Genomic DNA, 15359 nt, shown 5'->3' with positions numbered 1-15359 from the left:
AAAGGGGAATGGAAATGTGTTCAAGCTTTGGAAACACGCGTTATGGTATGTTGCTATTCTCTATCTATTTTCGGTCACTGGCATACATCCACTTGTCCCTAGGAGTTCCAAAAAGAGCAGGTCAATTAGATTTCTTCATGGAAAAATAAGAAAGGATGAATGAACAAGTACAAGGATATACAACACTACTACTACAACAAAAAAATCATGAGACCAAAAAAAAACGAAAAAAAAAACGGCTGTACAAAGACAGCAAACAAGCAATACGAAACTGGTATTAGCCAACGCGACAAAAAAAAGCATATTAATCGAGAATGAAACACTACCAACAACATCTCTCCTCACGCGCCCTCCCCTTCCAACCCAGGGAAAAAAAACCATTAGCATCCAACACACTACCCGGCGGCCTCGTCGGCTCCACTGCCCAACCTCTGCTTCTTAAACTGCATCCTAACGCCGAGCCTCTCTCTGGTGACAGCCGCGAGCTTCTCATTGACAGCGTGAAACTGGGCCTGCCACTTGTCCATCCAGATAGTCTTTCTTTCCTCGAGGACATCCATTTCGTGCTGGAGGGCGTTGATTTCGCGGGTGAGTGTCTGCTCCTTCATGACGATGCGGGCGAGGTCTTCGAACTCTGCGTCTTCGGCTGAGCGCTTGGGGTTGCCGCGGAGGGGGTGGTGGAGGAGGGCTGGGGATGAGACGGTATTGGAGGGGTCGGTGGTAGTGGTGGGGGTGATGGTGGCGGGAAGGTGTGGGGAGGTCGTGTGGCTGGGTGTTTGGGAGCGCGGAGCCATGGAGTAGGCGGATTTGCGGGTGAAGATTGAGGCGGATCTTGGGGTGCGGTTGTGGTGGGGGAGGCGCGGGGGTTCGAGGGCGAGGGTGGATTGGATGTCGCTTTCGTCAATGTAGGAGCTTTCGCTTGAGAGGCGGTGTTTGGCCGGGTTGAGGGCTGGAGTGCCGCCGGCGGCGGCGGAGGCGGCGGCGTCATCGTCGTCGTCTTTTGCATGGGAGGGCGGTTTGGCGGCGGCGGGACCCATGCGGTCGGCGATGTAGTCGAGTGCGACGCGTAGGCGTTCTGGGTATTTCTTCGTTTCTTTGAGGACGCAGTTGGTTGCGATGCCTGCGGAGATGAAGTAGAATTTTACCATTAGGGTCAGTCTGGCTCTATCGGACTGTTCTAAGATGCAGGGCTGCTTTGGGTAACATTTGCTGAATGGGTGAAGGAGGCGCTGTTTGGCGACTGTTTCGGTTTTCATGGGTTCCTCGTCGTGCGCGGTTTGGACGTAGAATCGAACTTCGTGGAAGCCACGCGGTAGGCTGACCATGTAGGCATATATATCATCGCCGGATTTCGCTTCGCGTCCAACGAAAAGCTTCATCGGCTGAGCTTCGGGTATGGATGTTTGGCCAACAAATTGAATCTCTGATACTTCGGGTAGGTTGTCCAGAAGATACAATGCGCTGTGGTCTTTCAAGTACTCCAGTAAACGCTCAAGGTCGTGATTGCCTTTGCTGCTCCTCAAATCCCGTGACGATCTTGCTGAAGGACTTTGTGGCTCAGGTTTTTCGCCATTTATCACGTGCGTCTTACCAGTACGGCTGCTGGAGTGCAAGGTGTAGGTACTATCTGCGTCTTCAGGCTCCGGGCTTTCTTCTATGGCTTCGCGGTTTCGTCTGGCGCGATTCTGGGTACCGTCTTCCTCGTCATGCTTCTCTTCCTCAATTCTCTTGACTGCAGAGCTAAATCTTTTGCAAAAGTCTCCTTGGTCGCCCTCGAGGCCATCAATATACCCTTGTATCAAAAAGTACCACCGGATAAGCATGCTAAACTTGCGCTTCATAGGCTTAGAATTCTCTGCAAGATACTTGAATGGCGGAAGAAGAGATGCCTTCATGACGTCGTCTTGAGTTACTGTCGATATTGACGATGAAGACTTGTTTGAGGGCCTGTCAGGAGGAGGCCTGGTACAATAGCGCACTTCTCGCGGCTTCTCTCCGTATCGAGTCAAGTAGGCAAGTATTTGTTGCCCATCAAGAATGCCAATCAAAAGAGAAAAGGCAGGATTTGCGCCTGGTTGCGGGACCCAGGTCATACTATCTGCCGGTGGCAGAGCATCCAGCTGCGGTCCGGCGCCATAAGAGGCTATGCCTTTCCGAAGGTCGTTGAGTGACATTATAGGCCTTGGAGGGATGGCTGAGTCTTATCAAATGGACATTTTTATTTGTTTTCAGCGGCTTTTTTTTTATCGTGATTGCGGTGATGTTGGTGATAGAAGCAATGAGCGCAAAGTTGTTGGTGTTGACGGACCGCGAAGCGGGTCTGCGCGTAGATATGGTCTGAGCCACGTACACGTTCCAGCCCCTCTTTCCACAGCGCATGCAATCTACGGGATACAAGGTCCCAATGCAAAGGCAGCGGGCCGATAAGACTGCGAGCAATCAAGCCCCGAGCAAGAAACGGGCGAAGGACAGGTTGCAAGGCTGGTACGTGCTGGGAGGACGGCTGGCTGGGGATGGCTGGGGTCCAAGTAAGCGAAAAACACGTGATCACGCGTTGTACCAAGCATTTGGGAGAGGGCTGAATCTATTTTTGACCTTCGTGTACTCGAATTCCTGGACGTTGCCTAGCCAATGCGAGCTTACCCAAATATCTACTCTTTCTATAACCTCCCTCTAGCAATTCAGGAGCAGGGGCTCTGCATAGTAAAACAAGACAAAAGAAAAGAAAACAGAAATATTATGCAGAGGAATACGAAACGCTAAAACGCTGCAAAACAAAGTACTACAAAGGGCCTACTGGAGATGTTGATTGCATCGCTGTCGCCTTGCCCAATTATGAAACCTTGCCTTTTTCCATCCACTCTTCCAACTCAATGTCTGTTTTCCGTCAGTTCCCGGTACCTCTTTGGGCTTGACATGGGTCCCAAAGCGGATACTGCTGCTGAGATGACATTTTGTTTCGGGATTGTCATTCCAGTTGGTTTGGGGAATCGACGAATACGACCACTGCACACAATAGGTGCTGGCCTCGCACGATGTTTGGCATGCTTCTGGTGACTCTTCGCCTGACTTGGCGCGGTCCTTGTCACCTTCGTTGTTTTCAAATAGGATGTTCCAGCGTCCGTTTGACGCTTCCGACGACAGATTGTCCCAGTTGTTTCGTGTAGAGTTTAGGTCTTCCGGGGTGAAGAAGCGGTTCCACAGGTCTGCAAAGCGCATCGGCTGGTGGGCGGGCTGTTCTCTCTCCAATTTAACCAAATCTCCACCCATTTTTGGTGTGACATGGTGCATGATCATGACTTGCTCGCACCAGAGCGAAGGATGGAAAGGCGCGGTGCTGGGATCGTAGCCGGTAATGCCGGGCCATACGGGAACGACAGACACGTTGAGCTCCTCTTGCAACACACTCGTGACTAGATGGTATGCCGACGCATACTCTGGGATGTGCTTTGCCCATTTCTTGATGTAGTCCTTGCGGTCTACAAACAGCTCCACCATGACCTTGCGCGACACGATGAAGGAGGTGCCCGAGGGAGCGAATGGGTCGGGGACGAGGGTCTCGGCGGGTATGGGAGGGTTAGCAAAGTAGTGCTTTGCGTCGGGATTGTGCTGGCCGAGCCATTCGATCAAGTTTGGCCTGTTGACGTATGTTTCATCGTCGACGAAAATGTACCAGCTGCGGTCGGGTCGGTATTCCCAGGCGGCACTCATTGTCTGCAGGATCTTATACTTGTCCAGGATCAACATGTCCTTCCTTTCTTCCTCCGGGTCCGCCTTTATGAGGTCTTGCAAGGGAATGCTCCTCCGCGCAAAGTCGAGCTGGGCGCGGTATCTCTTCAACTCGTCAATGTGCAAGACGACATCGGGGGTGAGGCGCCAGACGACGTCAAAGACGGGCCAGGCGCCAATCTGGGCCTGGAGGTCCGAGAAGAGCAGCAGCATGCCATGGTCCTCGTTGGCGGTATTGAGGATGAGGGGTGCGACCTTGGAGTAAACGTTGATGGCGGTGGTAGTGACGGAGACGACTAGCTGGTCGCGCTCAACCTGGTAAGGGCCGACAGGGGCGCCCTGCTGCTGGGGACGCTGGATGGCAGGCAGCTCTTCGTCGTCATAGATGCGCGGCCATCCCTTAACCCAGACGAAGATGTAGAGGAAGAAGGCGCTGACGAGTAAGCGGGTGGTGCGCGGCATGTGTTTGCGGAAGGCCGACATGATCGCTAGCAGGTGCGGCGGGGCATGAGGGGGTGTGAAGATGCGAGTCGAAGATGCGGAGACCAAGAGATTTTAACAAACGGCCAGCTTGACAGTTTCAGGCCATGGCAATGGCCGTGGTTGCATTTGAAAAAGGCGCGTGTCGCCAACCGTCGTAGTCAGGGATGCGCTGAGCTAGGCCCCACCAGGACCGTCCGGAAGAGCCCCTGGGCGGGCGCTGTGGCGGGCGGGGGCGGCATGGCCTTTGGCAAAACGACGACACGCGTCGGGGCCTGGGATGGCCATGCGTCTGCTCGTCTCAGTCGCCATCTCGTCTGTACATGCATGCCGTCGCCATGGCCGGCTTTGTTCGTTTTGTGACTTTGTTGTGAATGGAACCAGGGACAATGTCATGGACAGCGTCTACAATGTATGTACACAGTCCTAAGTGAGGACATGCCAAAACGTACATGCGCTGGCGAATACGGTATCGTTTGGCTGCCCCTTGGTCGTAGCTTTTTTAGGTCGCCAATCACACGTGTATTCCCTCGTATTTGCTGCCCGCCTGTTCTGTCCATCGATCAAATCCGTCATCCAGTCATCGGGCACCATAGCTGTAGTGTCCAAGGCGAGCCGGTCTGTTGCCAAATAGTCTCCTTCACCATCAAAGTGAAGGTGGTCCGTGCGCCACTTCTCCAACCCAAATAGTCTCCTTCACTACTAGAGTCGGCGGGGTCCGTGCGCCCAAGTTCGTAGTAGAAGAGCGCGTAGAAAACACCAAGCCCTTTTGAACACACCTCACCTCGACAAACCTCTCGCCGTGTCGCCTCCGACATGGCGACAAACACTAACGAGACCAGTGACAGTGTTGCTTCTGAGCAAAACCCTTTGCAAACACCCAACCCGCAGCTTGGTTACGACTTTTCCAGCCTTTTACCACAGGAGAATATTGACGCCATTTACTTTGCCGAATACGGTATCCAAAATTTGCCGTGTTCGCATACATCGTGTACCGCCGTCGTACTAACAAATATTGCCTAGGAGAGACCACAGACGAAGACCGCTACGACTGGATCTTGCTGTTCTGTGGCCTCCGCCAAGATATGATGAAAATCCAAGAAGATATGCGTATCATTGCGGATGAGGGGGTGGATATCAACTCTGCCGCCTCATACTTCTTTGGTCAATTCCATGAGGTCATGCAGAAGCGTGTTGCAGCTGTCGGACGCGGTGAGCCTATTGTCGTCAACGTGAGAGACATGTTCAGCTAGGCAAAAAACAGGCAATGCTAACTCGATACACAGGGCCACCCGGATAGGATTCCGGGACAGATGATGAAGAAGTGGGCAGCCGATATTGCAGCAGGTAAACCTTCACTTTATCATCGCCTCGAGGCTGCGCTTGCCGAAGAGATCAAGGAACGTCAACCGTCGGAGTTACATGGCTTCGACCCAAACATGGCCAAAGCAACTGCGTCAGCCGACACCTTGGAAGCAGAAGACACTGGACTTGGCGAGTCGACGTCTGCTATCGCCGATGCGCAGGAATGATGTCGTTGATGTCGCGCAGGAAATAGGATATTTGATGGTCACGGAGGTATTTGCTGGGTTCACCGAAAGTTATGCTTCTCAACGGTATTCGGGAACACACTAGAAAGATGAGGGTAGTCATAGAGCCTTGGACCAAAGCGCATGTTCTTTGTGGATTTGATTAATATTGACTTGGCCTGGCATAACATCGGAAGCTTCCTCTCACTTCTGCCAGACGCCTCACTGCGACAAGCACACTAAGTCTCACATGTTCAAATACGTATGTGTTGACAATAAGATGGTGTGAAGGAACTCACACTCCATTGTAGAGGATGCAGTGAAATGGCTTGGCCACTGTGGGAAATGTATACTATCTAGGCAGCACTAGCGCTGCTTCCCGTTTCGTTATCAGCACCAACTCTCCGCTGACTAAAACTTGCGCCCAGGCAAGCATTGGCGCATCACGCGATTGTTGTTGTGTGTGAATTACGTTACACAAAGTGAGCAGTGATTGCATACACCGCCCTACATCTCTCTCTTTTAAAACCATCCATCCAGCTGGCTACTTCCTCCTCAGCACTGCAACCTAATCAGGAATCATGTCGCCCCCCAAACTTGCTCAATCAACTCCACCATCGCTTCCGCCCCCAAGACAAACTGGACTGACATGGTCCGACTTCCAATTCGGAAACGATATAGGCGACCTCCCCACTTCTCCAGAGAAACATCAACAACGACATGTCTCCCTAGAACAGACAATCAGCAAGCTCCGTAGAGAGCGTTTCCGCTTCACAAAATCAGTACCCAGTGATCTCAACAGCAAGATCTGCTGTCCCCGCGACCGCAGCGCTGTTCTCGACATCTACGCCGAAGCTCTGAATAAGATTAGTCCCGAAAACCACCGGCAAATCTACGCCGAGGCAAAGATGAAAATCAAGACTGTCCTGGGCATCGCCAAAGCTGGGCCTAGAAACCAGGTTTTCACAAAGATGCTGCTTGCGCCGATTGAGCCGCTGTATGCCATGCCGCGTATTGAGTTCCGCATGGACAAGTTTGGGCATCGTGCAGCGACTAGATTGCAGGAGTGGAGGGAGGATGGGTGGCCTAACAAGTACCCGGAGAATGCGGTTAAGAAGGAGAGGGCTAGAAAAGGCAAGTTGGAGGGCTGGGTAGATCAGAACTGGGAGGATGAGGGGGCGGAAGAGGGGGAGGATAGCGATGAAATTCGAGGAGCCGGAGTTATGTGAGAGAGGTTAAGGAAGGGTGAATCGGCTGAAAAGACACAGAGTTTTCATGTTAATAAATAAGAGGAATTGAGCCAATTGAAGTGTGTTAGCAGAGGATATGATCACTCATGGTGAAAGTCAATCTGTACCGTTTCCCAATGTGTGATTGGATCAAGATTTGTTGACTACAACATCGCACGGCAAAAATGAATACCAAGACGAGTCTAGGGACGGAAAACAGCCATTTAAAAAGAAGAGCATCAGTCTCGAGTGGCTTTGTTATACATTGTTCTGACTTGGTCTTTCACCCAAAACTAGTTTCTTTCACTCCGATACAAAATTACTAGCATTGTCTGACTCATGTTACAGATCAATACTATAGCACATAGTTTATTCTTAAACTTCCTTTCACTCATCTTATATCTATAGCATACCCTACTACATGGAACACACCAAACATCCATATCTACGTATTGGGACCCACGGTGAACGGCATTAATCATAGCCATAGAATAGCAGTATACTATAAAAAGACAGGCCTGACACAGCCTTCATAAGCAAGATTAGTACATAGAGTTAACCTAGATTCTCTAGCCTAAGTGGTCGAAAGTCTATATTCTAAAATCCCTTGTTTCAATCCCTCCTCGCAACTACATACATAACTAACTACACTAGTTTAGAAGCCCCCTCCTTCCATCCCCATCTTAGCCCGTACAGTTAAAGCCTAGCAGTTTGCCTACTAGCAACATTTTTCCTATAACACAAGCGTCTTGTTAGCCTATTTCTCTCTCTCTCTCTCTCTCTCTCTCTCTCTCTCGCGCGCGCTTCTCCTTGCTTAAATGTATATCCTCTTCTCCCAACCCTCATTCACCGCCACCGCTTTTTTTGTAAGAAAAAAGCAAAAGAAAAGAGGAAGAGATTGTACATACCATACAGAATTGCTAACAATTGATAGGGCACAAGCATGGCACCCTAAAATTCACGTCGCAGCATTTTGACCAGGTTTTTCTGCTAATTAACGATACGCCGTCGATGTAACGGATGGTACCGTATTCTTAGAGGAAGTCGAGGCCGAGAAATAAGTCGGTGGTTAAGGCGAGAGATGGTGTAGTTAGTGGTGAGGACAAGAATGAGGGCGAGGAGTTTCATAGTTGCGGGTTTCGCAAAAGACTTTTGCTAGGTAGGTTTTTTTTAGTAGAGTTGTGATTAAGAGGAAGTAGGAAGGAATAAGTAAGAGGTGATTTTTAGCCTCAAATGTGAACCATTAAAGTATACTGCGTTTTTTTCACATCTGACGGAACATCCAACGAGTCCCTATGAAAGTAACAAATGCACTTTGGTATATGGCAGAAATCTTATGCATAGGGCACTAGCTAGGGGACGATACAGGTTGGGGTAGAGAGCATGAGATGTACTGCATAACTTAAAATTGTGATTTTTAAGAACAGCCACGTAATTCTTTGTGATAGATTAGGTATAGGGTGATCCAAAGAAGAGCCTAATCATCGTTCTAGCATCTCCATGGCACAAAACATTAGCCAAAGTACCACGGTAGATTAGTCAGTTTTCTGTCCTGAAAGCGTATTCCTATGTCATCCGATAGTTCTTCTTAACCTTTCCTGCCAGAGATTTTCTACAGGTCTTAATAATCTTCTGCTAAAGAGCTATGAGACATTACAGATATCTTTTGGGTGCTTTCAAACTGTTTCATTGTACACGTGTACTTTATCTTCGTGCCGTCATTGACGTCAACTTGACCTTATGTGCATTGCCGATAAGCTGGAGAAAGTAAGACAAATAGAGAAATAGCGCAGAATTGACGGGCATAGACCGTGTGGAACTATTTTTCTTATTGGTTAGGTTATCTTTTTCTTCTTACGTAGATGGGGTTATTTTATTGTATAGAGAAAGAGAGGCAGATGTCAGACTTTGTACAGCAAACTGACTCTTGCTTCGACGGCTTTATTCTGGTGTATCCCATGCCGATTTGGTGAGAACTATTGCATCGTAAAATCTATTGTACCGCGTTTCTTGGCGGTAACTTCACATACGGAGAAGTGCCTTTCTTTACTTATCTTATCGGGCATATTCAGGAATATATCAGGTAAGCTTGCAAACAAAGAGCTTGTTCCTTTACTCCGTTTTCCGCCCTCATTTGCCCGCCGTTTTGGGTAAAGCGAGGGTAGTAAACGGATCTCTACCTCATTCGCTAGCGACTGTATCACAGGAGGAGCTCAACACCTTGTATTCTCGAGCTAGAGACACAGTGTTCTTTCTTAGATACAATGCTCGTATTAGAGATTTTACGTGCATTATATGTTAAGCCTTGTGTGAGCCTGAGCATTCAACTTGCGTGGGGCATCAACAATGCAGCTCATTGTTTATTTCAAAATCCCTTTCACAGCGATCTTGTTTACCTGCGCGCTCATGATATAAAATCCGACCAGACAGTTCCTATACAACTCCCCACAAAACACATTAATCACACTAAACACAACAAGTACCTTCACACACAAACACAGAAAAAATCACAACATTACATTAGAACAATACATAAGCAAAATCAGCATGGCTCCTCAAAACACCAAGACTTTTACTCTTAGAGAGCTCGACGCCGCGATAATCATGCTCGAGATGACCGGAAAAGCTACCTACACCGAGGCGGACGTTGAGTCCGCGGTTAGGACACTTAAAGTGCGCAACCTGCTTCCCAGCTGGACTCACGAACAGGGAGTGGAGTACTCACTGGAAGAATACCTTGCTATGAAGCAGGCCAAGCAGAGATAGGTGACCTAGTAAGCGAGTGGGATTTGGAGTTTGTTTGAATTAATAGCGTTGATTTCTTAATTTAGAAATAGGTTTAAGAATGTACATTGTGGTTTAAGATTGGTATGATGGAATTTGATCATTGAGAAGTGTGTGCGAGTGATTGTGATTGATGTATAACCGAAAACTTTATACTAGTTCAAGGCGATTAAGACAGTATTACAGAACCCGGCGGACGTAGGAAGACTGTGATACCTAGCAGGATTGTTAAATCTAACCAATCAAGTACTATCCCTGCATACTAATTGCAATATCGCGCTCTTGTACTGTCATATTTGGACCCCTGCGCACATTTTGAGCTACTGAAGGAGCGAATTGGTTAGGCGTGGCGGTAGGGGTGGGCATTCAAAGTTGTGGTCGAGGTTGGTGTTGGTGGGGTAGTAGGGGAGCTTAGCGTTGCGAAACTTTTGACGAGTAGCTGTAGCATTCCAGACAGAGCATGCCGGAACACAATGCGCCCTCTTAAGAGTCTCCCAGCGGGCGGCGGCTTCGAGCTGACGTCTTTCGGCGACGACCTCGCTCCTCCGTACGCCATCCTTTCGCACACCTAGACGGACGGTCAAGAAGTCACATACAATGAGCTGTTGGCAGGAACAGGCGCAAACAAGCGCGGCTATGCTAAGATCTGCTTTTGCGGCGAGCGAGCTGCTGCAGACGGCCTCGATTACTTCTGGGTGGACCTGCTGCATCAAGAATGTCGCCCAGATTTGAACGTCCTGCAAAACGTGGAGCAATTGGCCGCCAGAATTGATGGTTACTAAGACACCGAACCCGGGGAATCGCACACTGTATTGCTACAGGTTCAATTTCTTCGTACCTGCTAAAGATGTCTTTTGGTTGAATCTGAAGTGACCTGAATTGAGGCCAGAAGATGAATCATAACCAAATCTTCTGCTATGCAGGTTTGGACAACTACGTAACAAGGCATCTGTAAATATTGAAGTGTGAAATAGAGTGTATTAAAAAGGGCTGTATGTATACACACAAAGGTCAAACTTGTTCTTTTAGCCTAGACTAGCTTTCCTACTGTACAAAGCATAGTCATGAAATTGCGCGCCACATATTAGACTGCAGACTAGGTTACATTAACTTTAGTTGGACTTATCAAGAAGAAAAGACGCTTTGGTGAATCACAAAGCTGTGCAAGGATAGCTGAGAATACTACAACATGTATGGTTATCTATCGCAACATTCTTACTCCCTCACGAGTCTTTGCTCTCTTTTATGCTCTGCCTCGCGCGTTTGTTTGTCTTCTTGTTTTCATATTCCTCTAGCAATCGTTTCCTCCTTGCTTCCGAGTGCGAGGCTCTGAATTCCTTCTCTACTTCCATCGTTATTATTCCGAAGAACTTATGAACGATCGATATGAAGTTCTCAGTAATGACCTCATGATGTACTTTGGCATGGTGTCGTATCGCCTCTTCCGGCGAAAATAGAGCATAGCCAGGATAATTTTCGGTCCCGCACCTGCCCACTAGACATCTGAAGAATGGTTCTCCTGGTTGTTCTTCTAGACAGATTTTAGTCAATAGACTGGCCGATTTTTCCCGGAGCGTAGATTTGAAATCTGCTCCGAAGCTTTCCGCCCAATCAGGCGCTGGGAAGGCAACAGTCATCCCACATGTCGCAAAGCCTTTGCCTAAGGTGAAGCGTAAGACGCTTGCATCGTCAGCCCAGACTTTGCGACCGAATTTATGCCAAGCATGAAGATGACGGATGACATAGGTACGGAAAGTCGTGACACCCCACTCGTGGATCTGGTCCACCAAATGAAGGAGTTTCCAAGCACTTCGTTCATCCGCGATACGGCCGCTCCAAATCCTTTGATATAACTGAGCCATCGATATGCATTAGTGGATTGGTTCACGATGTGATACAGGTGTGATATACGTACATAGACAGTGTCGCTCATGCCAGGGTGACCTGCATGTTCTCGCTTAAGACGCGGCCGCCTATAACCCACCATTACATGCCAATGCGCTCCAAATGAAGTGAGCGCAAAAGTTTGGGCGTTTTGGCTCCCATGAAATTGATAGTCGCGATTTTTTACACATGGTGGACCAGGGATGCGAGCGAGTGCATCCAGCATATCTAGATAAGCTGCCCCGGCGACACAAGCTTGATGTCGAGCCTCACGAGGATCGCCACTCCAACCTTTCGCTTCGTACACAGCAAATGGAAATACTAGGTCAGCCTCACCACAACGTGGATCCGAAATAAGCCCGCAGTGTCGGTGCAATGCAAGAGCTTGCAGTCTTTCGGCATCCAATTCGTAAGATGCGACAGCGTTCTGGTAGTGCTTTGGGCGAAATGTTGCTAGCCCAAACGACGCATCGGGTATTCGCTTTGCAAAGCCAGCTTTTCCAGTCAGCGTGCATGATACTGGATGAACTTCAGGAAGTGACGCGTAGTACTCGCGCTTGTCCCTAGAGTCACGTTGTAGTTAGCATCACTTTATTCAATATCCTGGGGAATTACAAGACTTACGCAGCCAAAGCTGGATCGTTTCTCATGTAACCGAAGACATCGGCCCACACGTCCGCCTCCCAAGCATACTCACTCTTATTCCAGCGCTCATTATCCAAAGTGTGCCGCAAAAGTTGTTTGGCTCTTTCTCGGCGGTTTTGTTCCGTAGGACTATCAAACAAAGCGTCTTCAATAGTTGGGATCCACAGATCGTGATCCACGGTCGACCAATGAGGAGAGTAGTAATGTCGGTAGTAGATCCCGCGCGCATTCCAGCCCCACTCACGTCCAAATCTTTCAAAGCTGGATGGTGGCCAGGCTAGTCCGGGTTGAAGATAACTGTCAAGTAAGTTAGCGTGATTTTGGCTGGGTCAACAACATACGTATCACAGTGAACAAAGGATCGCTCAATCGCGTCTTCGATATCGTCTTTGCTTCTCTCTAGTATGTGCTCCATATCCACGAGCTGCGTTATGACGGAAACATATTTGATCTCGATACGTTCCATTCTCTCTGATTTAGGCCATTGCCGTATGACCTTCGTCAAAGCAGCCATGCGTTCCTGGTAATCGATCCGATAGTTCTCAACGTTTATGTCGAGAGGGAATTGAGCGTTCGATAGCGCACAAATAGTGTCATCAATTTCGTCTGGATGTCGTCTCCAAGGCCCATCTGGAAATCTCAACACATCAAGTTGCTCTTCCTCGAGCTCTTCATTCTCAGTAGTACCCCGAAGTCGAAGAACTGGCGGTTTCGGCGCGGACTCGGGTGGCTCAGGCGAGGACTTGGTTGTTATAGAATCACCCATCATTGCTTTGGACATAACCATCTAGAAAAGTTACGAAAGTTCACGGGGTATTAGTACAAATGTCAATTCGAGCACGTGAGCGACACGGGAAATATGCCAAGCTGACGTGCCGTTGTGGCACGGTGTTTCATTTAGGTAGAGCACAAGGGGCTGAAACAATCAGAGGGCCGACGTCACAATTGCTGCTGATATGCATCTCTGAAATAGGCATTAAACAATTAGGGCAATAATATGTATCAACTTCCTGGCCCGCGATAGGCCGAGACGGCATACAGCTAAGACCGCAAGATCTGAATTTGGATTGGTGCACATTGGCCCCTATCTGATGCAGAGCCGAAACATAGGATTCGTGCCTGTTCAGGAAGGTGGACGCATGGTATCGCACGCTCTCCAGTGTTTGTTGCGAATTTGTAATGATTGATGCGGAGAGATCATTGACGTTTCCAAGCTCTTTTATCCACCCCACGTCTTTCATGCTCTACCACCAGCTGCGCAGGGATTATGTATTATTATTATTATTATTATTATTTTAGTTTAGCGTCCTGTGTCAGCCGGTAGGCTATATAAGACGTGCAGGCTAGGCCTACAAGTATCTACGTAGTTCTATCAATTTAGTGTTGGTGGGGGAGGGGTTTATCTAAATCGAGGTGAGGCTCGTAGCCTATTATAGAGGGAGGTAGAGGGGGGTCTTGCGGGTAGAGGTGTTATGTAGGGTAGGTGTAGGGCAGAGGCACCTAGTATAGGTGTAGCCCTAGTTCTCAAGGTTTCCTTCGTACCAGGCTTGTGTTGCAGCCTTCGTTTCTTCAATAAAGGTAATTGTAGCCTGTATGCCTATGCTCGTGTTTAGGAGAAAGGCTAGCGATAGAGGGTCCTTGCTAGCCTCCTGCATCTTCGTCCTAGCCTCCTTGTACAGCGCGCAGTTAAGGAGGATATGTGCAGCGTCTTGCGTAGCTCTATAGTTACAGGGGCAAACCTTAGAGTCTACTTTGCCTCGCTTGAAGAGGAAATCTCTTAGATAGCAGTGTCCTAGCTTGAGCTGAAAGAAAGCGCTAGAGGCTTCTCTGCTAGTAGGAGGAGTGGCAATCTGCTTCCTAGTTTTCCACTTATACCTTGCGGCGTAAGTAGTTGGATTTAGAGCAATAGCTTTTCTCCTATATTGTCCTAGGTAGCTAAGCCACTCTCGCTCGCCTAGCTGCTTTATTCGTGAGCCTATTATAGCTAGACTTGTCCTGCTAGAGCTAGGATCTAGCTTTGTCGCCTCCTTTGCTAGCGCGTCTGCTTTCTCGTTTCCTATCACGCCTTGGTGTCCTGGTACCCACTGTATAGTAGGTAAAATGCCTTTTTCTTGTAGCTTCTTTGCTGCCTTACTACATCTAAGTTGCCATTCTTGTCCTGGCTTATCAGAAGCAGTCTGTAGTCTGAATATTGCAGCCTGATTGTCTGCATATACTCTGACTTCTAGGTAGTCGTCTACTAGATCGACAGCTTTCTCTAGGCCTAGGGTAATGCCCTCTAGTTCTCCGTTGTAGACTAGCTGGTTGTATCCTATGTTAACCTTCTCATGAGCTATGAGACTAGCTCCTTGGTAGAAAGCTACTCCTACTCCTATTCCCTTGCCTTCCTTTGTAGCTGAGGCGTCTGAGTAGATGGATAGAAGGTATTTGTCTTCTGGTCGCTCCTTATGGTGCTTTGCTTCGATTTCCTTTGACTTCTTAGATATATTGATCTTGTAGGGCATTGTAGAGCTCCAGGGCAAGGAGGCGTAGTGCTGAATCTTCTCACTGTCGTCCGATAGAGCTGTTGAGATAGATCTAGTAATACGCTCTAGCTGCTTCCCCTGATTACTAGTAATAGCAATATTAATAGGGTGGCTAGGAGCTAGCTTTCTTGCTCTAAAGGCGTATTGTCGTAGGGCGTTATTTAGCCTAATTCTAGGAGGAAATAGCGCTGCTTCTACCTCGCTGGGTATAGCTGGCGAGGTTCTAAAGGAGCCTAGGATCTTCCTACAGGCTTGATTCTGTAGCTTCTGCCTCTGGTTAAGTGCTGCCTGCTGCTCCTTCCAGAAGATTTGACAGCCATAGTCAGCTACGCTAGTAACGCAGGCTAGGTAGAGCTGTCGTACTGCTCTAGGCGAGAGGCCTTTGTTTGAGTTTGCTAGTCTGTTAAGGCGGTAGAAGGCTGCACTAGCCTGCTGGATTCTGATGAGGCTGTGGTGCTTGAACTTCAGGCTACTATCAAAGTAGACGCCCAGCCATCTTACGAGTTCTTTAGACTTTACTATTTCCTGATTTGGTAGAGTAAGCACTCTACTTT

At 48.6% G+C, this 15359-nt stretch overlaps 5 protein-coding genes across 5 annotated transcripts; 2 read left to right on the top strand and 3 right to left on the bottom strand.

Moving 5' to 3' along the window:
• Nucleotides 1-27: 27 nt before the first annotated feature.
• On the bottom strand, nucleotides 28-2174 carry PSV08DRAFT_215572 (uncharacterized protein; the record flags this gene model as incomplete). The annotated part of the gene is made up of 1 exon (XM_014229171.2): nucleotides 28-2174. One exon carries the CDS (start codon nucleotides 2172-2174, stop codon nucleotides 396-398), a length of 1779 nt encoding a protein of 592 aa, XP_014084646.1. The 3' UTR covers nucleotides 28-395.
• A 589-nt stretch (nucleotides 2175-2763) lies between these two features.
• PSV08DRAFT_358907 (glycosyltransferase) lies at nucleotides 2764-4212 on the bottom strand (the record flags this gene model as incomplete). The annotated part of the gene is made up of 1 exon (XM_014229172.2): nucleotides 2764-4212. The coding sequence occupies one exon, from the start codon at nucleotides 4210-4212 to the stop codon at nucleotides 2794-2796; it is 1419 nt and encodes a 472-aa protein (XP_014084647.1). The 3' UTR covers nucleotides 2764-2793.
• An 813-nt stretch (nucleotides 4213-5025) lies between these two features.
• PSV08DRAFT_398813 (uncharacterized protein) lies at nucleotides 5026-6151 on the top strand (the record flags this gene model as incomplete). Its single annotated transcript, XM_066093568.1, has 3 exons — nucleotides 5026-5167; nucleotides 5233-5441; nucleotides 5496-6151. 3 exons carry the CDS (start codon nucleotides 5026-5028, stop codon nucleotides 5739-5741), a joined length of 597 nt encoding a protein of 198 aa, XP_065949776.1. The 3' UTR covers nucleotides 5742-6151.
• Nucleotides 6152-6251: 100 nt separating this feature from the next.
• PSV08DRAFT_384050 (uncharacterized protein) lies at nucleotides 6252-6984 on the top strand. The gene has a single exon (XM_014229174.2). The coding sequence runs from the start codon at nucleotides 6320-6322 to the stop codon at nucleotides 6965-6967; it is 648 nt and encodes a 215-aa protein (XP_014084649.1). The 5' UTR covers nucleotides 6252-6319; the 3' UTR covers nucleotides 6968-6984.
• Nucleotides 6985-10910: 3926 nt separating this feature from the next.
• PSV08DRAFT_358905 (uncharacterized protein) lies at nucleotides 10911-13046 on the bottom strand (the record flags this gene model as incomplete). The annotated part of the gene is made up of 4 exons (XM_014229176.1): nucleotides 10911-11604; nucleotides 11667-12198; nucleotides 12260-12577; nucleotides 12622-13046. 4 exons carry the CDS (start codon nucleotides 13044-13046, stop codon nucleotides 10975-10977), a joined length of 1905 nt encoding a protein of 634 aa, XP_014084651.1. The 3' UTR covers nucleotides 10911-10974.
• Nucleotides 13047-15359: the final 2313 nt, after the last annotated feature.

Source organism: Bipolaris maydis, assembly GCF_028858645.1.
Source record: "Bipolaris maydis strain C4 unplaced genomic scaffold PSV08scaffold_2, whole genome shotgun sequence".
NCBI lineage: Eukaryota > Fungi > Ascomycota > Dothideomycetes > Pleosporales > Pleosporaceae > Bipolaris > Bipolaris maydis.
The sequence above is the reverse complement of the archived record's forward strand: the minus strand, read 5'-3'. Positions and strand labels throughout refer to the sequence as shown.

Coding starts and splice junctions, on each gene's coding strand:
- PSV08DRAFT_384050 (XM_014229174.2), top strand. CDS start 6,320: ATGTCGCCCCCCAAACTTGCTCAATCAACTCCACCATCGCTTCCGCCC.